The sequence below is a fragment of the Panthera uncia genome, chromosome E1 (assembly GCF_023721935.1).
Source record: "Panthera uncia isolate 11264 chromosome E1, Puncia_PCG_1.0, whole genome shotgun sequence".
Classification (NCBI taxonomy): domain Eukaryota; kingdom Metazoa; phylum Chordata; class Mammalia; order Carnivora; family Felidae; genus Panthera; species Panthera uncia.
The window spans coordinates 34,672,418-34,696,161 of record NC_064814.1 but is presented as its reverse complement, the minus strand read 5'-3'; the positions used below and the strand labels follow the sequence as shown (position 1 = coordinate 34,696,161).

Sequence of the window (23,744 nt, the reverse complement as noted above, 5' to 3'; positions counted from 1 at the left end):
TCAGAAAAAATCAAGACAACACTGTCAACATCTGAATACAAGATGAGTAAATAAGAATGAGTTTTCTGAGCATGAAAATTAAAATGACTACATGAGACTAGAGTTTTTATGAAAACATTTTCAAAATGGATACAGCTAAAAATTCTTTAAAAAAATAACCATTTTTTAAAAGAACCCAGTTTTTGTTAAGTTCATTTATTTTAAGAGAGAGAGAGAGAGCAGGGGATGGGCAGAGAGAGGTGGGGAGAGAGAAAATCTGAAGCAGGCTCCATGCTCTCAGCACAGAGCCCGATGCAGGACTCAAACCCATGAACTCTGAGGTCATCACCTGAGCTGAAATCAAGAGTCAGACACTTAAGTGACTGAGCCACCCAAGTGCCCCTAAAAGAATCTATTTTACAAAGATGGAAAATATATTTGCTACTTAAATTAATCTGAATCTCAATTGGCATTTCTCTTTAAATGTTAACTACATAATCCTTCCGGTCCTCAGGTATTCCAAACAACTCTATTCAGTATACTCTCTTATCAAGCAGTCATACACCAGAAGAAACTACTGAAAAATTTGCATACACACTAGTTTCAAGAGTAAGTGACAAACTATATATTGAATTTATTCTAAAAGCCAAGTTTAATAGTGATTCAGTCTTGTTTCTGAAACTTCCTACACAAAAGTAGTAACACTAAAGCAATGAAACATACTTGATATATTAAAAATTGAATTATAGCCATAAAAATGTGCAGGCCTATTAACCTAGATATTTCACCTCAAGTAATACTGCCTAAATAAATACCTAACCAAAGGCATACAGAATTTATTACTAAATTACTAAATTATATTAAATAGAGATTAAAAAATAGGGGATGAATGGGGCCTACTAGCCAGTCATTTAAATTATAAAAGGCTTTTATTGATATGTAAAAGTCTCATTTGATGTAATCTGCAGTGAAAATGGAGGCCAAAAATAAAAGAGTGTTTTGAAATATCCTTCGTTCTTTCCTTTTATTTAAAAAAATTTTTTTTAATGTTTATTTATTTATTTATTTTTTTATTTTTTTAACGTTTATTTATTTTTGAGACAGAGAAAGACAGAGCATGAACGGGGGAGGGTCACAGAGAGAGGGAGACACAGAATCTGAAACAGGCTCCAGGCTCTGAGCTGTCAGCACAGAGCCCGACACGGGGCTCGAACCCACCGACCACGAGATCGTGACCTGAGCCGAAGTCGGACGCTTAACCGACCAAGCCACCCAGGCGCCCCTTAATGTTTATTTTTGAAGAAGAGAGAGAGTGTGAGCAGAAAGAGAGGGAGACACAGAATCCAAAGCAGGCTCCAGGCTCTGAGCCACCAGCACAGAGCCCAATGCAGGGCTCGAACCCACGAACTGAGAGATCATGACCTGGGCCAAAGTTGGACGCTTAACTGACTGAGCCACCCAGGTGCCCCCCTTTCTTTCTTTTAAATGTTTATTTACTTTTGAAAGACACAGTGTGAGTGGGCTAGAAGCAGAGAGAGGAAGACACAGAATCCAAAGGAGGCTCCAGGCTCTGAGCTATCAGCACAGAGCCTGACATGGGGCTTGAACTCACAAATGACCTGAGATCATGACCTGAAGTAAAGTCAGACACTTAACTGACCGAGCCACGCAGGCATCACGAAATATTCTCATTTTTAAAAAAACATTTACAAATCCCATCAGAGGCATACATATGTGGGTATATGAATATAAAAGTGTCAACAGTGCAACCATTAACAAAATGAAAAGGCAATCTATGGAGTGGAAGGAAATATTTGCAAACCACAGATCCAATAAGGGCTTATATCCAAAAAAAAAAAAAAAATATATATATATATATATACACACACATATATATATGAAATTCATTACCACTTAATAGTAAAAAGATAATAATAATCCAATTTAAAATGGGAAAGAACCTGAATAGATGTTTTTCTAAAAAGGACATACAAATGGCCAAAAGCTACATGAAAAGGTACTCAACACCACTAATTATCAGGGAAATACAACTCAAAACCACAATGAGGTACTACTGCATGCCTGTTAGGATGGCTATTATCAAAAAGACCAGAGAGAATATCCATTCACAGATGTGGAGAAAAAAAGAATCCTTATACACTGTTGATGGGAATATAAACTGGAATAGTCACTATAAAAACTAGGTTTCACATGAAATCAAAAAAAGAACTACCATATGATCCAGCAATCCTACTTCTGGGTATAAAACCAAAGGAAACAAAATCATGATCTTGAAGATGATAGCTTTACTTCCATATTCATTGCAGCATTATTCACAAAAGCCAAGGTGTGCTAACAACCTATGTATACAATAATGAATGAATGGATAAACAAAATGTGGTGTGTGTGTGTATATATATATATATATATATATATATATATATGTATGATAGAAACAAAATGTGGTGTATATATATACACATACATATATATATGTATATGATGGAATATTATCCAGTCTTAAGAGGAAATCCTGTCATTTACAACAAAATGCATGAGTCTGGAAGGCATTACACTAAGTGAAATAAGGCAGGCAAAGACAGACAAATATTGCATGGTATATCACTTATATGCAGAATCTCAAAAAAAAAAAGAGTTGAATTCAGAAACAGAGAGTAGAAGAGCAGTTGCTGGAGGCTGGGAGAATACAGACAGGCTGATAAAAGGGTACAAACTTTTATAAGATAAATAAAGTTTGAAGATGTGATGTATAATATGGTGACTACAGTTGATAACACTGTAGTGTATAACTGAAATTTGCTAAGAGAGTAGACCTTAAATATTCTTACAAAAAAAAAAAAGGATCCAAAATCTATAAAGAACTTATCAAACTCAACACCCAAAAAACAAATAATCCAGTGAAGAAATGGGCAAAAGACATACATAGGCACTTCTCTAAAGAAGACATCCACATGGCATACCAACAAATGAAAAAATGCTCAACATCACTCATCATCAGGGAAATACGAATCAAAACCACAATGAGATACCACCTGACACCTGTCAGAATGGCTAACATTAACAACTCAGGCAACAACAGATGTTGGCAAGGATGCGGAGAAAGAGGATCTCTTTTGCACTGCTGGTGGGAATGCAAACTGGTGTAGCCACTCTGGAAAACAGTATGGAGATCCCTCCAAAAATTAAAAATAGCACTACCCTACGACCCAGAAATTGCACTACTAGGTATTTATCCAAGGGATACAGATATGCTGTTTCGTAGGGGCACATACACCCCAATGTTTACAGCAGCACTATCAACAATAGCCAAAGTATGGAAAGAGCCCAAATGTCCATCGATGGATGAATGGATAAAGGTGTGGTGTGTATATATATATATATATATATATATATATATATATATATATACACACACAATGGAGTATTACTCGGTAATCAAAAAGAATGAAATCTTGCCATTTGCAACTATGTGGATGGAATTGGCAAAATTAGAGAAAGGCAAAGATCATATGACTTCACTCATATGAGGACTTTAAGATACAAAACAGGTGAACATAAGGGAAGGGAAGTAAAAATAATATAAAAACAGGGAGGGGGACAAACATAAGAGACTCTTAAAAATGGAGAACAAACAGAAGGTTACTGGAGGGATTGTGGGGGGGGGGGGGGGGGTTAAATGGTTAAGGGGCATTAAGGAATCTACTCCTGAAATAATTGTTGCACTATATGCTAACTTGGATGTAAATTAAAAAAATAAATTTAAAAAAAGGAAATATGTGAGGGAATAGTGATGGATATGTTAACTTGATGGTTGGAATCCTTTCACAATCCGTACCCATATCAAATCAAATTGTACACTTTAAATATTTTACAATTTTAGATATCAATTACACCTCAATACAGTTGAAAAAATGTCAACAGCAATTACCTATAAATACAGAGATGATGGGCTTTTTTTTTGCTTCTTTTTATTTAGCTTTACTTTATAAAAACCTTTTTACAATAAACATGAACTATTTTGTAGTAAGGAAAAATTGCAACCTTTCATCTTATAAAATATCTTTTTTTTTAAAGTTTTTTTATTTTGGGAGAGACAGCATGCACATGTGAGCAGAGGAGGGGCAGAGAAAGAGAGAGGGAGAGAATCCCAGGCAGGCTCAGGACTATCAGCACAGAGCCCGACATGGGGCTCAATCTCATGAACCGTGAGATCATGACCTGAGCTGAAACCGAAAGGACGCTTAACGTCTGAGCCACCCAGGTGTCCCTAAGATGTCTTTCTTATTTCAAAAAATTAAATTCAGTACTTGGTGCAATTTTAAAGCTAAAGAGAATATGATTTCTAAATTAATCCAATCCCTTGGTTAGGAAATTATTTTAACAAAAATATTTCAATATAAACTAATTTGGAGAAACAAGGTGTCACTATAATGATTATATTAAAATGGGACATGTTACTTAATAACAATATATTTCAAGTGTCGGAAATTTCAACTATATAATGAAAAGTACACTGATTGAAACTATAAACTTACCTAATAATTTGTCCTTCTTCTTCAGGAGTAGCTGGTCTTAACCCCAGAACTATGTGACATACCTAGAGAAAAAAGTGGTAAATCAAACTTCACTGGTGCCAATGACTGGACTGTATAAAATTTCACATGCTCTGCATGAGTTCCATTTTGTAGATGGGAATCTGAATTAGCAGTAGCTTTCAACTGATGAATTATCAATGTTTGAACTTTAAACTTGAGCTGTTTGTTTTCTAAACAAACTATTTCAATGGAGGCCAACTTCCAAATCTCTGTGTGAGACAGGAAAGAAAGGAAGGGAGGGAGGAAAACGGAGACAGAGACAGAGACAGAAGAAAAGAACTATTTACCAGAACATTTCATTAATACTATGTATTTTAAGATATCTCACACAGGGAATATTATTTTCTTTCCTGAAATCTGAAGAGCAAATCATGGCACTCAAGGAGAAAGGCGAGGGGAGATGCAGAGGATATAGGAGACAAAAAATATGGGTAGCATTTCAGTTTAATCAGTTCAAAGAGAAAAAATTATTGCCACTAATGCTAAATAAGCTTTTTAAAAATATACTTTTTAAGGCTCATTTCCTCTATGTGGCTTCTCTAAATATCATCAACAGATGTAATTTTTCAATATTTTCTCATGAAAAATTTCAAAAACACAGAAAAGTTTAAAGAATTTAACACTGAACATGTCATACCCATTATCTAGATTCTAACATTAACGTTTTATTATACTTGCATCTATCCATTAATTCATCCATCCTTAATTTTTGGATGCATTTCAAAGTAAATTACAGACAGTAGTACAGCTCTTTATAAATACATCAGCATGGCTAACATTAACCAGAGAGTTCAAGATCTGTTTACAGTTTTACCTTTTGAGGTGACATTTACGTAACAACAAAATCCACAAATTGGGTTTTTGAGATTTATCTATTTAGGAGTAAGTAGTTCATTGTCATTACTAAGTAGTAGTCCATTGTTTGAACACACCACTGTTTTATCCATTCTCATATTGACAGATATTTGAGCTTTTGAAACCTATTTTTCTAAGCAAACTTATAGAAAATGGAAATAAACATGCTTACAAGTGAACAAATCTTAAGTGTACAGTTCAACGACTTTTCACAAAGTAATATCTATGAAACCCAGTAAAAAAACAACTGCTATCTCACCCAAAGCCCACTTTGGGTTCCTTCACAGACACCACTGCACCTCTCTGATGTATCCACTATCCTGAATACTATCACCATAGAATAGGTTTTGCATGCTTTTGAACTTTTTGGTTTAGTGTTTTCAGCTCAAGTTTATGTAAGATTCATCCATGTTGTTGGGTGTAGCAATATTAGACTTATTTTCCAGTGCTTTAAAGTATACCACTGTATGCACATGCCACAATCTACTTACTATGTATTTATTTATTAATAAGTATTTGGGTCATTTTCTGGGGTTTTTTGGGCTACAACAAATAGTGATTTTAAGAACTTACTTGTAGGTCTTTTGGTGCCCAGATAACACCAGTTTCTGTAGGTTTTACATATGGAGTAGACTTTACGGGTCACCAGGTAAATATATGTTCAACTTTCATAAATACTGCCAATTTCCAATGTGTTTGTAATAATTTTCAATTATTACAAATTGTACAATTACATCCTATTGGCAATATATGAGAGTTCCGGGTGCTTGTTATCCTCACCAATACTTCATATCACTTAAAAACTAACCATTCTGGGGTAGGTCTACTGAATTTCACATGTGGTTTTAATATGTATGTCCATGATGACTAAGGAGCTCCTTTTCATTTATTAACTACTGGGACATTCTGTTTTGTGAAGCATCTCTTCAGGATTTTTTTTCACATTTTTATATTGAAGTTTTGCCTTTTTCTCATTGATTTTTATTCTTTGTATGCCCTAGATACAAGTCTTGTCAGATGCAGGTTTCATAAACATCTTCTCCCACTGCATAACTTATCTTTTCACTTTTTAAATGGTAGCTCCTCACTTTAAAAAAAAAATGACTTGTTGTTTATTTAGCTTTTTGTTTTGTTTTGGGGTTTTTTTGTAGATATTTTATTTTTATTTTTTTTAATATATGAAATTTATTGTCAAATTGGTTTCCATACAATACCCAGTGCTCATCCCAACAGGTGCCCTCCTCAATACCCATCTCCCACCCCCCATCAGCCCTCAGTTTGTTCTCAGTTTTTAAGAGTCTCTTATGCTTTGGCTCTCTCCCACTCTAACCTCTTTTTTTTTTTTTTTTCCTTCCCCTCCCCCATGGGTTCCTGTTAAGTTTCTCAGGATCCACATAAGAGTGAACACATATGGTATCTGTCTTTCTCTGTATGGCTTATTTCACTTAGCATAACACTCTCCAGTTCCATCCACATTGCTACAAAGAGCCATATTTCATTCTTTCTCATTGCCACATAGTACTCCATTGTGTATATAAACCACAATTTCTTTATCCATTCATCAGTTGATGGACATTTAGGCTCTTTACATAATTTGTTTATTTAGTTTTGAGAGACAGAGACAGAGTGAGCAAGAGTGGGGTAGGTGCAGCGCAGGGGGTGGGGTGGGGGAGGGAACAACAACACGGGATCTGAAGGAGGCTCTGTGCAGACAGCAGAGAGCCCAATGCGGGCTCAAACTAACTGTGAGTTCATGACCTGAGCCAAATGGAGACACTTAATCGACTTAGCCACCCAGGTGCCCCTAAAAAAATTCTTAATTTTACTGAAGTCCAACTTAGAAACTTTTGCTTTGTGGTTAATGCTTTCTGTGTCCTAAGAAGTCTTTGCCACCTCAAAGGCACTAAAATATTCTTGCAAATTATTTTCTAGATGCTTTATCTTTACCTTTCAAATTTATTAGATTTATAATCCCACTTGGGTTAATCTTGATATATGGGTAAGAAGGAAGAATAATAATGCATTTTTCCCCACAGAGATACCAATTGACCCAGTACACCATTTATTGAAAAGATCACCCCTTCCCATATGCAATGCAAAGTCTTCTTTGTTATAAGTCAGGTGATCACATACATGTAGGTCTGTTTAAAAACTCTCAATAGTGTTCCACCGGTCTATTTGTCTACCTTCACGCAGGTATCACATCGTCTTAATACTACTGTTTTATACTAAGTCCTAATATCTGGTAATGTAAGTCCTCTAACATCGTTCTTTACATTATCTTGGTTGCATTTGGCCTTTTCCACTTCTGTATGTACTTAGAATCAGCTTGTCCAGTTCCACAAAAACAATGACAACAATAGGCTTTTTGGCATTTTGATTGTGAATGCGCCACATCTACAAACCTATTTATTTATTTATTTATTTATTTATTTATTTATTTATTTTTAAATATAATTTATTGTCAAATGGCTAACATACAGTGTGTAAAAGTGTGCTCTTGGTTTTGGGGATAGATTCCTGTGGTTCATCGCTTACATACAACAACCAGTGCTCATCCCAACAAGTGCCCTTCTTAATGACCATCACCCATTTTCCCCTCTCCCCCAAGCCCATCAATCCTCAGTTTGTTCTCTGTATTTAAGAGTCTCTTATGATTTGCCTCCCTCCCTCTCTGTTTATAACTAATTTTTTCCCTTTCCCTTCCCCCATAATCTTCTGTTAAGTTTCTCAAGATCCACATATGAGTCAAAACATATGGTATCTGTCTTTCTCTGACTTATTTCACTTAGCATAATACCTTCCAGTTCCATCCATGTTGCTACAAATGGCATGATTTCATTCTTTCTCAATGCCAAGTAGTATTCCATTGTAAATATAAACCACATCTTCTTTATCCATTCATCAGTTGATGGACATTTAGGGTCTTTCCATAATTTGGCTATTGTTGAGAGTGCTGCTATAAACATTGGGGTATATGTACCCCTGTGAATCAGCACTCCTGTATCCTTTGGATAAATTCCTAGTAGTGCTATTGCTGGGTCATGGGGTAGTTCTATTTTTAATTTTTTGAGGACCCTCCACACTGTTTTCCAGACGGCTGCACCAGTCTGCATTCCCACCAACAGTGTAAGATGGTTCCCATTTCTCCACATCCTCACCAGCATCTGTTGTTTCCTGAGTTGTTAATTTTAGCCACTCTGACTGGTGTAAAGTGGTATCTTACTGTGGTTTTGATTTGTATTTCCCTGATGATTAAGTGACATTGAGCATCTTTTCATATGTGTCTGTTGGCCATCTGGATGTCTTCTTTGGAAAAGTGTCTATTCATGTCTTCTGCCCATTTCTTCACTGGATTATTTGTTTTTCGGGTGTGGAGTTTGATGAGTTCTTCATAGATTTTGGATACTAACCCTTTATCTGATAAGTCATTTGCATATATCTTTTCCCATTCCATCGGTTGCCTTTTAGTTTTGTTGACTGTTTACTTTGCAGTGCAGAAGCTTTTTATCTTCATGAGGTCCCAATAGCTCATTTTTGCTTTTAATTCCCTTGCTTTTGGAGATGTGTAGAGCAAGAAACTGCTGCGGCTGAGGTCAAAGAGGTTGTTGCCTGCTTTCTCCTCGAAGATTTTGATGGTTTCCTGTCTCACATTTAGGTCTTTCATCCATTTTGGGTTTATTTTTGTGTATGGTGTAAAAAAGTGGTCTAGTTTCATTCTTCTGCATGTTGCTGTCCAGTTCTCCCAGCACCATTTGCTAAAGAGACTGTCTTTTTTCCATTGGATGTTCTTTCCTGCTATGTCAAAGATTAGTTGGCCATAAATTTGTGGGTCCAATTCTGGGGTCTCTATTCTATTTCATTGGTCTATGTATCTATTTTTGTGCCATACCATACTGTCTTGATTATAGCTTTGCAGTAGAGGCTAAAGTCTGGGATTGTGATCCCTTCTGCCCCTTTGGTTTTCTTTTTCAATATTACTTTGGCTATTTGGGGTCTTCTGTGGTTCCATACAAATTTTAGGATTGTTTGTTCTAGCTCTGAGAAGAATGCCAGTGCAATTTTAATTGGGATTGCACTGAATGTCTACAAACCAATTTAAAGGGAACTGACACCGACATCTTCAAGATGCTGAGCCTTCCAATCCATAAATATGGATTATCTCCCTCTGCATTGGTTTTTTTTATTGCTTCTATAACAAATTATCACAAATTCAGCATCTTAACACAAAGTAACTTTATTATCTTATGGTTCTGTAGGTCAAAAGCTAGACACGGGTCTCACTAATTCAAAAATCAAGGTGTCAGCAGAGCTGCATTCCTTTCTGGAGATGAAAAGAACACACTTCTTTGCCTTTTCCAGTTCTAGAGTTCACCCACATTATTTTGCTCATGGCCCCTTCCTCTAACTGAAAGCCAACAAGTTTGCATCTCTAACTTTCCTCCAACGTCATCTCTCTCTCTCTTTCTTCCTTTCCCTCCCTCCCTCCCTCTGACCACAGCTGGAAAAGGTCCTCTACTTTTAAGGACTCATTTGAATTAGACCCATCTGCTAGGCTAATCTCCCTATCTCAGAGTCCTTAGTCCAATACATCTACAAAGTCCCTTTTACCATGTAAGATAACGTATGCACAGGTTCTAGGGATTAGGGCATGGATAACGTGGTGGTTGTGGTGGGCATTATTCTGTCTACCACACTCTTTAAAATTTGATACTTTTTGATAATGCACAAGACAGAACACCCCGATTATGTTTAGAATACTTCAAAATATTGGCCACTGAGTTTATGAAGGACTGAAAATAAAGATATTACCACAGGGATGGTTTTCTAATTTTGTTAACACTTATATATGTTACACTTAAATACCTAAAACACTCAGCCAAGAGGGATCTTGGCAAATAAAGTAAGAGTATAATTCAAGCTTTTATCACTAGACTTACCAACTAACTCTACCAATTTTAAGACACAGATAACAATTAAACCTTAGCATAGCATAATATAACTTAGCATAACTTAGCATAACAGTCTTCTTACTCATATACTAAGTGAACATACAGTTTTAAAAGCATATTGAATATGAAATAAATACAGTAAAATATAATGTTAAAATGTAGGTGATAAGTATTCATGTGAAAAACCTTTTAGCTCTTCATAATATAATGTTAGAAACACACATACACAAAGGCAAATCTCAAGCATTTGGTTATTTATAAATTAGAGTCAGAAAAATACTGCCACTGCAAGTTCTTGATAAGAATGAGAAAAAAAAAAAAAGAATGAGAAAATAGGAAAGACAATAAAAAAGAATCAAAATGTTATGCTATGCAATAGCTACAAGATGATATAGGCATAAGCCTAAGTGATCTAAAAGTTATGAGATAAATAAGGATATTATTTTAAATGAGATAAAAATAGTTGATCAATTTTCATATTACCAATTTTCATATTACCAAGTCATTTCTGTTTGGAGTAGTGACTTATATTATTTTTGTACGTTTATATTTTATAAAGCCATCAAGTTAAAATCCCTGCTGAAAATTGTAACTGATGTGGAACAACTGATTGATATAAATGGATATTATAGGTTTATCAGATTGTGTGTGTGTATGTATACACACACACACACACACACGTGTGTATATATATATATATATATATATATATATATATACGTGTGTATATACGTGTGTATATATATATATATATACATACATGTGTGTATGTATATGTGTATATATACGTATATGTATGTGTATGTATACGCACGTGTGTGTGTGTGTGTGTGTGTGTGTATGTAATTAGTCATTAGCTATCAGGAAGAGACCAGTTTCCATTTATTCTAGCATAGCCATGTTTATTCTTTACATAAAACAGAAGAACATGATAGATATAAACATAACAAACTTCTGACCTTCACAGGGGTATAAGGAAAGAAAAATAAAATAAGGAATCTAAAATAGGGGCACCTGGGTGGCTCAGTTGGTTAAGCATCTGTCTTGATTTTGGCTGGTCATGATCTTGTAGTTCATGAAATCGAGCCCTGCATCAGGCTCTATACTGACAGTGTCAAGCCTGCCTGGGATTCTCTCCCTCTCTCTCTGCCCCTCCCCTGCTCGCTTACATCCTCTCTCAAAATAAATAAACTTAAAAAAAAAAAAAAAAGAGGAATCTAAAATATCACTATTAAGTCAACTTAAATATTTGTGAAAAATTATAAAAAATGGAAACCATAAATTATTGTTTTTAATTGGAGCAAGAGAAGAACTACAACTAGGAAAATAGTTGAAATCTGGCAAGCCTTATGACTTAATGTTCATTCCTGGCACCTTTTCTCTCCTCCTTCTTCAATTTTTGTTTCTTCTAAAGAATTTTTTAAAAAATTTAGAAACAGCCTTGCAGCCAAGATAATCTCCTAACTGGAGACACTGTGTACATTGAAAATTCTACAGCTGCCTACTTATGATTCATCTTTCTGTTCACACTGCCTCACTTATTAGGAAGGACCTTTAAAAAAAGACAACAGTGAAGAAAAATAAGAAATTATGATGGCTTTTGCAATCTAAATTATTATCTATGCATCTAACATGCTGGTCTATCATGAATTATAAGATAAATATACATAATCAGCTATATTCTACTTTTCTATCTCCCATGATTTTGAGATGCTTCGGTGGGCTCTCACCCTCTGTCTTAGCATCTTTCAGGTGTATACAGGATAATGTAGTTTTTTTTAATAATTAAAAAAAAATTTTTTTTTTTTTTTAATTTTTTTTTCAACGTTTTTAATTTATTTTTGGGACAGAGAGAGACAGAGCATGAACGGGGGAGGGGCAGAGAGAGAGGGAGACACAGAATCGGAAACAGGCTCCAGGCTCCGAGCCATCAGCCCAGAGCCTGACGCGGGGCTCGAACTCACGGACCGCGAGATCGTGACCTGGCTGAAGTCGGACGCTTAACCGACTGCGCCACCCAGGCGCCCCCAAAAATTTTTTTTTTAATGTTTATTTATTTTTGAGACAGAGAGAGACAGAGCATGAACAGGGGAGGGGCAGAGAGAGAGGGAGACACAGAATCTGAAATGGGCTCCAGGCTCTGAGCTGTCAGCACAGAGCCCGACGCAGGGCTCGAACTCATGGACCATGAGATCGTGACCTGAGCCGAAGTCGGACGCTAACCCACTGAGCCACCCAGGCGCCCCTAAATAATTTTTTTTAAATGTTTATTTATTTATTTTCAGAGAGAGAGAGAGCACGCGCGTGAGAGCGCACAAGTGGGGGAGGAGCAGAGAGAAAGGGAGAGATAGGAAGAATACCAAGCAGGCTCTGCACTAACAGTGTAGCCTCAGGGCTCAAACTCAGGAACCATGAGATCAGGACCTGAGCAGATATCAAGAGTCGGATGCTTCACCAAGTGAGACCTCCAGGCACCCCTACAGTTCTTTTTATAATATGCGGTTTTGTAGCTGAGTTGCAGTTATACTACACAATGAAACAGATGTAGAACTACTGGTACTATTACTCTCTGTACCTGTCATTTACTTCAAACCTACCTGGAAAAGGAGATTCAAAAACTCATTGGCAAGAACATTTTTCACGCTCCAAATCTGGTAGTCTTCTAGAGTAAGATGGCCCATCTGAAAGAGAAACAATGTTTAAAAAGATCTCATGTAAAGAATGTCCTCATTTTTACTGAACTTGAGTAAAATCTGATTTATTAAACGTATATTGGTCATTTTTATTTTAAAGCAAACAAATAACTTAAAGTAGATGCTGCATGTTCATCTGAAAACTAGGCCAGCTAGGATAAGTTTAAAAGCAACAAAACTCTCTCAAAGCAGTCAATGGTAATGAGGATAATTTATCATCAATAAGCTTTATCCTCCAATAACCTGGGAAATAATTCACATTATCTTCTGCTTCAAGGGTTATCTAGGGAAAACCACAAAAGGCTCTGAATAAAGTGCAGTATTTACTAATTAAAAAAAATTTTTTTTAGTATCTATTTCTGAGAGACAGAGCATGAGCAGGGGACAGGCAGAGAGAGAGGGAGATACAGAATCTGAAGCAGGCTCCAGGCTCTGAAGCAGGGCTTGAACTCACAAACTATGAGAGCATGACATGAGCTGAAGTCGCCACCTATTTACTAATTTTTGAAAGCAAAAAAGCAGACTCTGGATTATGTCCTTTCATTCTAACAATTTTCTACAACCTTCTTAGAAATATCTACCAATATTATCAGACTTCTTAGACATTTAAAGGAATTTGATAATAAATTTCTGATATATCAAAAATGAGTATCTATATAAGATTTTCCCAAAACAAATTTAATAATTTATAAGTTGAGTAAAGGCAGCATTTTTATAGTGTCAATGTGTACAAAAAATTCCATATACATATAAAGGCAATATAACCAAATGTTTCTTACTGCTTGTGTTCACATAATTACTTATCAATCTTAGATGAATAATGTTTTTTGCTTTCATTATTTAATGATATTGATATGTTCTCTTTTCATTATATGCTAACCACATGTAAGAAAAGATTTTCAATTACTACAGTTATGATTATTAGCTTTCACAATACAACTTCTTAGTATGTTAATATTAAATCCAAATTTAGTATGTTAATACTAAATCCAAATCCAGTATTACGCTTTTTTTTTTAATAAAAAAAAAAAGCATAATATTGACATAATCTGTCTCTAGTGAACAGCTTTGGCTGAAGGGCCCAAGTTTTATTCTGAACTGTTACTATTTCATTATTGTTGCTACATGGAGATGGAACAGCTAAATTAAATTATCTTCTTGTTAAAGTTTACAATAGAGCCAGAAGTAGAAACTCCATCTTACATAAATAGACAGCAATAATTCCTACTATTTATTATTCAGAAAAAAAAGTATTAAAAATTGTACCTCTACATGAGGCATTTTCTAACAGAAATTGTTGCAGGTTTCTACGCATATCAAATAGAAGTGGATACCTTAGTTTCTGGTAGAGAGAGGTAAACAAGGGAGACTATCTGTACTGCCAAAGCTCAAGCCCTATAAAACTCACCTCTGTTACTGAGCATTAGTTAATAAGCCTATGATGATTCCTTCTAGAATCATGATTGAAGAAAGAAAAAAAAAAACTAATGTCACTTATTTTATCTAAACCTCTGTAATACTACTGTAGTCTACATCCTACCAATCTGGTACTTGGTACATGTCAAAATTTGAAGGGAAAGGCTCAAAATAACTCAAATATGCCTCACATATGTGCATTATTTTCAACTTCACACGGTGACACAAAGACATTACAGTAATGTAAGCTATAGGAATAAACCTATTATAATATCCTTACTAATAAATGTTGTCAAACTAAAAAAAAAATAAATAAGAATTTATTCTTTGTTAAGTATATGCTTACTCTTGGTATTACGTGATTATCCTGGCTGCTATTAAATAATTCAGGAGACATCATTATTAATACTATTAGAAAAAAATAATTTAGGAATATATGTATCACCCAAATTGAGATAAAAAATCATTTCTATCATCCCAGATATCCTATGGTCCTTCCCAATTAATCCATGCATTCCCCAAATCACTATTCTAATACCTATCACCATTTATCAGTTTTGCCTCTGTTTTTGAGTTTCACATAAATGGAATCACACAGTAAGTATTCTTTTTTGTGTGACTTTTTTTGCTCAATATAAGGTTAGCCCTACTATAACTTATTAAAATGGAAGAAATAAATATTATAAACCATAGATGTCAAGGGCTATGTCTATTTAATTTTTATAAAACATCTAGTTGTAAAATATAAGTTTATATATATAAACACTTAAGGAGCTGTTTAAAGACGGAATGGGCTATCTTTAGAGACAACTTCGTGGTACTATAACTGTAGGTCCAAATAAACCTTTGGTGGAAGTGATGCAGAAGGGATTCAAATATGTATATAAGCTATATATCCTAATTCATTGTACATGGTATTTTCAGAAAAGAATATAATTTATCCTAGCCCTAGCTAGACTCACCTTTGTGGTGTCATGTGCATTCAATATGCCTTCTACAATGTCAGATAGATCCGTATGTAATTCCTTAAAAAAAAAAAATCCAAAGGAGTAATTAGAAAAGAGTAGTTACATTTTATTATTCAATGGCTACAGAATACTGTATTTTAGTCAAGTATTGTTAATTTTTTTATTTAAAAAATTTTTTTAATTTTTTTTAACATTTATTAATTTTTGATACAGAGAGAGACAGAGCATGAACGGGGGAGGGGCAGAGAGAGAGGGAGACACAGAATCTGAAACAGGCTCCAGGCTCTGAGCGGTCAGCACAGAGCCCGACACAGGGCTCGAACCCACGGACCGCGAGATCATGACCTGAGCGGAAGTCGGATGCCTAACTGACCGAGCCACCCAGGCGCCCCTATTTAAAAATTTTTTAATATTATTATTATTATTTTACAGTGTTATATTCATTTCAGGTATACAATACAGTGATTCAACATTTCCATACAACACCCAGGGCTCATGACCACAAGTGCCCTCCTTAATCCCCATCATCTATTTAACCCATTCCCCTACACTCCTCCCCTCTAGTAACCATCAGTCAAATATACATTTTTTTTTTTTTTTTGAGAGAGTGTGTGCATGGGGGGGGGGGGGGGGGGGGAGGGAGAGGGAGAGGGAGAGAGAATGTGAAGCAGGCTCCATGCTCAGTTGGATCGCATGAACCTGGGATCATGACCTGAACAGAAATCAAGAGTCAGACACTCAACCAACTAAGCCACCTAGGTGCCCCAAGTATTTTTTTAAATTACCTTAATAAGTTCTTAGGTTTCCTTTAAAAAAAATTAAGACAATTTTCCTGTAATTTCATTCTTTACACAGTAAGTTCAGTTTATTAAATTTTCTAAGATACATTCTCTTTCCTATTTTGTACCTTCAGCTATGAATATTTTGAGTATGTAGCATTAATATAGCAACTCAAAATAATAACAAATCCTTTTCTCTCTCTTTTTAAATTCTCCACTCCACTTTCCTATTGGAAGTTTACATACAACAATATGTATACAATCAGAACTTACTGGTATATCATCAGTGCGGTTGTCCTTCCACACCTCTAAAAGTGCAACCACCATGTCTCTCAGTTCAACCCTGGAGAGAACTCCATCACGGTCAACATCAAATACCTTGAAGCAAACTAAAGAAAAGAAACTCTTATGGAGGAAAATTACTTTTCTATTCTGAAGTACAATGCCTTTTACTAGACGCTGACCTAGCAAAATTAGTTTCTCAAGCAAGTATATTTGGATTAAGTTCTCATCTGGAGCAGACTATAATATGTCATTAAAGTCCTTTAAACTTGTAGGGCTTCCTGCATTCTTCATAAATCTCTCTCTGAATCAGTACCTGGGTTACAGTCCTATGCTTTACCCAAATTTAGAGTTAAATTCCTTGCAAACTGATTAAAAAAGGGGGGGGGGAGTTACTATACAATAAATATTACAATATCTCACAGGTTTTGAGGAGGCAATTCAAGCCTTTATATTACTTTCTAATATTTAAAACTGATAAGTTGATTTTTATAGTGCTGAAAGTATTCCATTTACAGGGAATATCAGCACTTTGCTAATTAGCTCCAAACAAATCACTATAGTTACCTTCTGTTAGCCCATCAGCAAAAAAAAAAAAAAAAAAAAAAAAAAAAAAAAAAAAGTTAAAAACAAATTTAAGGTGATAATTCACCTCATTTGAGATGCAAAATTTTGGCCTCCTTATTTAATATTAGAACTTTAATGGGAACAAATGATCTACCATAAAGTCAGACTGTAGTAATGGCATATCATCAGGGAAGAATTCTGAATTTTTAAAATTAAGTATCTATTTCATGTTTGTGAAGCTGTATTTTAGAAAGACAGTGATGATGACCCTAGTAAATACATTAGAATTAGGTTCCAATTAAATGTAAACTGCTCCATTTTCTCATATCTGGTTAAGATTTAACAATGTAATATACTTATGCTTGTAAATTATGCTACAATAACATTTTAGCTAGGTTAAAGAGACCATTTTAGTATTTAATAAAATTATGTTTTGATCATAAATTTCATCTTGCTAATAAAATATTAATGTATACAAGTGACAGAAAATGAGTTGTACTTTAAATTATGCAAGACACAAAATTCTCTATAGACTACCAGAATATATTTTCCAAATGCTTAACACTGTCAAATATATTGTAAGTGATATAGTTCATTGATCATGAACTGCAAATTCATCAGGAAAATCAATCCCATTATTAATCAAAAAGATCCCAAACTACTCCACAGTAAAAAAGAAGAGATGAGTGAATCCTTAAACTGACCTCAGGAAAACCTCAACATGAGACTAATATTTACCAACCTGACAATGTGATAAAAATTCAAGCCTTAATACACAGATGATTTTATATAGATGAATGCTAATTCTTTCTGTGTAGTTTGCAAATTTTGTGACAAAGTTTAACACACTTACATTTTTGTCTTTCAGCCAGGGGTCCCCTACAACAGGCTGATAACCCACAAGATATCTCCTTAAAATCTATGTGATTGTCACGATTTTCATCAAAAGCATTAAACAAACCTGTAAAATAGGAAAAGATACCATAAGTCACAGCCAACAAGTCTCCTAATATTAATAATATCATGTTTATGAAAAGAGGCATGACTCCCACAAACTGGTCAAATTAAAAAAAAAAATTGTTTATCAGTAGCTCCTACTGCCTCAGGAAGTATTTTTCTCCTGGCATAATTAAAATTAAAACTAAAGACCATAGCAGAAAACACATTCCATGGGGCGCCTGGGTGGCGCAGTCGGTTAAGCGTCCGACTTCAGCCAGGTCACGATCTCGCGGTCCGTGAGTTCGAGCCCCGCGTCGGGCTCTGGGCTGATGGCTCGGAGCCTGGAGCCTGTTTCCGATTCTGTGTCTCCCTCTCTCTCTGCCCCTCCCCCGTTCATGCTCTGTCTCTCTCTGTCCCAAAAATAAATAAAAAATGTAAAAAAAAAAAAAAAAAGAAAAAAAAAGAAAACACATTCCTATCATCCTGTGTTTGGTTATATTTGCCTGTTTGTCTCTATCTTCTATCACTTGTAACAGCTAAAAATGATGATGTCATGTAAAAAATTAAAATAAATTGAAAAAAATTAAGAACTGAAAAAATAATCAGAAATTACTATTATCCTTACTTAGATTGAGAAGAAAAAGGAAAAAAGGAGAAAAGCTGAACTGTATACTTAAAGATAATATATGAGCTCCCATAAACCTCTTTCATTAAGCAAAGAAAAACATGTTACAAACAAAAGAAATTCTGTACTGCAGTCTTCTTTGTAGTTTATGTTTTATAAATAAATACTTAAAATCAAAAACAAAAGAAAATTTGTAATCTTGTGGTTTTCAAACTTTCTAACTCAGGACTCTGAGATCAAGACCTGAGCTGAGAATAAGAGTCGGATGCTTAACTCACTGAGCCAACCAGGCAACTCTGGTTTTCAAACTTTGTGTAAAACATAGAAATGGAATAATTTTGTTCTCAAATAAAATGGTTTTTCAACCTGCAATTCTAAAAAGGTGAAAACACAATTGTACTGTTGAAGTAAGGTGGAAAAGCCCAGATCCCCATCTGTCCTGGCTCCCCCAATAAGTACTTCTAAAGTACCCCAGGAATCTGAAGAATACAGACTACATTTCAAGAATTCTGTGCCCTTAGTTTAAAGAGTAGAAAACTAAAGCTCAGATGGGGTTAAGTGATTTGCCAAAAGTAAGAAAAGTTAAGAAGAACACAACCCAAATATTCAGATCCCAAATATGATTTTTATGATATTATCCACAATTATTCTTTGTATTCCTAATTTAAAAAAAAGTTATAGCAATGAAAAGTTTAAAGCTAGCAAGAACCTCAGAGATATTCCAGGCTAGTAATTTTTAAATCTTTTTTGGTAGGGGGAAGGATATAGCAGTGGAACCTTCTTATGTAGAAGAAAAATAGTAGAGGCACTTGAGGTGAGAAAGAGGTGGACTTATGGGTGGAAACCTGGAGCTTTACCCACACAGTGGCCACCACCCTATTCCATGCACCATAGGCTAAGACACTTCATTGGAATACAGTGACTAACTTAGTCCAACTCATTTTATATTTGAGGATATTCAGGTGCAGAGAGAGCTAACCTGATTTATGAAAGGTTACACAGGTAGAATAGGAAGCTCAAGACTACAATCTTCATTCCCCTTTTCGTTTTTTTCCCCACTAAACAATGCTATTTGCAAGAAATTTGCAAACTTATAACATTATGGCATTTTAGAGTTAAGATGGATGTAATGGTTAGAAATAAGAGATGGACTCAGGTGTGTTTGCCATTTGTAGAAAACAGACCTACCTTCACTTAGAGATGGACGAATGGGTGGTGAAACCAATGGGCCAAATGTCTCTAAATCAAATCGTCCAGTCCGGGATTGAGCCTTTAGCAACCAATAGCGTTTCTCCAGATCAATGATGTCTGATTCTTCCACTGAGAGTCAAATCAAATAACATTATAAAACCTCAGACTTCTCTTCTGGGCAGTTAGTTCATCCTGATCACATAACTTCCAAGGATATATTTTACTAATTTTCTGATTCAATTGTTAAAAATAGTAATTACCTAAAACAAAACTCTGGAAGACAAATACGTTATATCTAAAATGGCATGAGAATTAAATCTGAATTAATATAAAAGTGGTTTTAAAAATCAGGAAAAAATGTTCACAATTTCCCATTAAGTAGGCTGCTTAAACCCAACATGTAAAATAATAAACAACTGAGACATTTCTTTTTGGCTTCCTATACCACTTTTATCTATACTCCCTTTTCATAATTTTCAACTTCTATCTTGGATTTAAAGATTTTATATACATATTCGCTCCCGGTTACACTGTAAACATCCTAACAGCAGGATCCATGTCTGATTCATCCTGTCAATATGGTAACTACTTACACATTCAATACTTATTAAATAAATAAAAAAGAATATGAAAAAGATGCTATAAATGACAAAAGTCAATAAATGACAGATGAGGTAGGATAGGATTTACAATGTGATAAATAATAGGTGCATCATGAAAACATGAATGTCCTTCACCCCTCATACATCAGAAGGTAGACTAAAAAATTACAGATATGCTCCAACCACAGTTACATTTTCCATGTGCTGTTCCCCGCCACCCCCGCCCCCCACCCCATGCAAAGAAGTAAGATTTAGAAAGCAAACAAAGTGAATCCTTCCAGTGCCCTGGCTTTTTGCCTGCAATCACCTTCCAGACCTTGGCAAGATTGGAGGAACCTAAGCAGTGAGAGATTTCGCTGAGTTAAACAGAGAAGTTATAGTTCTGGGAGGTTAAGATAGCCGAAATTTGCAAAGCAGAATACTGGAGAGGAAAGAGTTATACAAAGAAAGAGCTCCAGAAATCTGCATAGGACTCTTGTTGAGTTTTGGCAGAATAGTAAGCTATGTATGTATATAGTGAAATTCATTTGAGGCTGGGCTAGGAGATACCTAAGTTTTGGCTAGCCAGAGTAGAGACACTTTCCTGAACACAGGGAGTAGATTAAGAAGGTCACACTTAATTAGAAGGGAAAAAACTCTAGAGTAAATGCTACTTCAGACTTAATAAAGCTTTAAAAAAAATTTTTTTTATATTTATTTATTTTTGAGAGACAGAGAGACAAAGCACAAGCAGGGGAGGGGCAGAGAGAGGAGACACACAATCTGAAGCAGGCTCCAGGCTCTGAGCACAGAGCCCGACACTGGGCTTGAACCCGAGAACCATGAAATCGTGACCTGAGCCAAAGTCAAATAGTTAATGGACTGAGTCACCCAGGCATGCCACCCTAATAAAGCTTTTAAAAAAATCCTTGAAAATGCCAAGCTGATCCACAAGTAATTTACCGGCCTATCAAAAGAAAACAAATTCCTTTTAAAGGAAGAATCCACTTAGCCATAACATTCATAATGTCTAGCATCCAAAAAAATATGACACAAGCAGGAAAAAGTGATCCAAAATCAGGAAAAAATTAGTCAATACAAAAACCTATAGAAATAACAGAGAATTTGGAATTAGCAGACAAGGCTTTAAAACATCTATTGGAAACAGCTCAAGAATTTAAGGAAAACCATGACTACGTTGAGGGGAAAAGGGGGGGAACTAAAAAAGCACCAACTGATACTTTCTACTTATTTTTTACAATTTTTTAAATTTTTTTTAAATTTATTTTTGAGAGAGAGACAGAGCGCGAGCAGGGGAGGGGCAGAGATAGGAAGACACAGAATCTGAAGCAGGCTCTAGGCTCTGAGCTGTCAGCACAGAGCCCGAGGCAGGGCTCGAACCCACGTACCAAGAGATCATGACAGAGCTGAAGTCAGATGTCCAACCAAGCTACCCAGGCATCCCCCAACTGATAGTTGTTTAAAAATATGTTTATTTTGAGAGAGAGCACCGGAGTCTGCATGTGTGTGCATGTGCACAAGTGAGGTGGGGGCAAAGAGGGAGAGAGAATCACAAGCAGGCTCCGTGCTGGCAGCACAGAGCCCGATGTGGGGCTTGATCTCATGAAACTGTGAGATCATGACCTGAGGTGAAACCAAGAGTCCAAAGTTCAACCGACTGAGTCACCCAGGTGCCCACCAACTGTTATTTTGATGAATACAAATATTTGAAATAAAAAATTCACTAGAGAATTTCATAGCAATTTAAAAACTACAAAGGAAAGATCAGTGAATATGAAGACCAAGCAACAAAAACTATCCAAATGGAAGCATAAGGAGAGAAAAAAACTGAAATATTAGAACCGTACTGAACTATAGTATCAAACAGCATAACATGCATGGGGTCCCAGAAAGGGAAGGCAGAAAATATCTGAACTAAAAACAGTTGAAAATTCCCCCAAATTTGATGAAACCTATAATTCCACAGATACCAAAGTTCAATAAATTCTGTGCAAGAAAAATTCAAAGAAAACCAAACCAAGGCAAGTCACAATCAAATTGCTAATAGAAAAAATTTAAAGCAGCAAAAAACAGAAGCAAAACCTACTACAAACAAGGAAACTATGATAAGCAATGATTTCCCTTCAGAAACAAGGAAGCCAGGGGTGCTTGCATGGCTCAGTCAGTTAAGTGTCTGACTCTTAGTTTCAGCTCAGGTCATAATCTCAACAGTTCATGGGGTTGAGCCCCATGTCAAGCTCTGTGCTGACAGCACCTGCTTGGGATTTTCTCTCCTTTTCTTTCTGACTCTCCCCCACTCAAAATAAATAAAAAGTTGAAAGAAAAGAAAAGAAAAGAAAAGAAAAGAAAAGAAAAGAAAAAAAGAAAAAAGAAAGCCAGAAAACAATGGGGGAAAAATGTTGAAAGAAAAAAAACCTGTTATTTTCATATTCTATATCCTATGCAAATATCCTTCAAAAAAGGGGAGGGGGGATGAAGAACTTTTTGGACAGACCAAAGCTCAAAGAATTCATCAACAGCAGAACTGCATCAAAAGGAATATTAAGGGATATTCTTCAGACTGAATACCAGATAGCAATCAGTATCTATCTATCTATCTATCTATCTATCTATCTATCTATCTATCTATCTATCTATACAAAGGAATGTTGAAAACAGGAAATGCCCAGTCTTTAAACTTCCATGGGGCGGATATCACTGACCATACAAGATTTTGGATAGGAGCTTGATGGCAGCTTTGGTTAGACTAAGTTTTTCTTCAGTTCAAATGCTTTGAAAACTGAGTTCAGATTTCTATTCAAGAGAACCCAGAAACTGCTAGCTTTTGAAACTAGGGGTCCATAAACTCCAGCCTGGAGGCTGCATGCATGTTCATATAAATAGTGTTTTATTAAAGCACAGCCACACCATTTACTAACATATATAATTTATGGCTGCTAACGTATTACAATGGCAAAGTTGAGTAATTGTGATAAACAGATATATGGCCCACAAGTCTGAAATATTTACTATCTGCCTTTTTTAAGAAAAGGTTTTGCCAATCTCTGTGTTAGACCTTGAAAGTGCATGACTGCAAGACTTCAAAACTGAGACTATACAAAATGACAGCACCTAGGGACCAAAGGGCCTTGAGACTGTGACCCTTCAAGAGTCTGAGATTTTAAAATTGTTAGGCCATAAAACTGTAAAATCAAGAGATCTCTTTTCACTTCTCAGCCTGCCCCCAATCAGCAAGATTTCCACCTGAGAGAACTGGGTGGCAAAAATTATCTTTGTATGT

General features: G+C 35.5%; 1 protein-coding gene and 1 long non-coding RNA gene across 3 annotated transcripts in view; one reads left to right on the top strand and one right to left on the bottom strand.

The window, feature by feature from the left end:
- Window positions 1–23,744, bottom strand: part of USP32 (ubiquitin specific peptidase 32) — a 248,995-nt gene that overhangs the window by 74,156 nt on the left and 151,095 nt on the right. Inside the window, exons 6-11 of one of the 2 annotated variants that reach the window (XM_049637818.1) lie at window positions 19,860–19,991; window positions 17,961–18,068; window positions 16,532–16,647; window positions 15,474–15,536; window positions 13,000–13,083; window positions 4,536–4,597 (exon numbers count right to left, since the gene is read on the bottom strand). In XM_049637818.1, coding sequence (XP_049493775.1) covers window positions 4,536–4,597; window positions 13,000–13,083; window positions 15,474–15,536; window positions 16,532–16,647; window positions 17,961–18,068; window positions 19,860–19,991 — 565 coding nt within the window. Of the gene's footprint in view, window positions 1–4,535; window positions 4,598–12,999; window positions 13,084–15,473; window positions 15,537–16,531; window positions 16,653–17,960; window positions 18,069–19,859; window positions 19,992–23,744 lie in introns of those variants that run through there. The other variant, XM_049637817.1, reaches the window with a different exon arrangement.
- LOC125927467 (uncharacterized) overlaps window positions 1–23,744 on the top strand; it is a 129,801-nt gene that overhangs the window by 7,502 nt on the left and 98,555 nt on the right. The window lies entirely within an intron of this gene.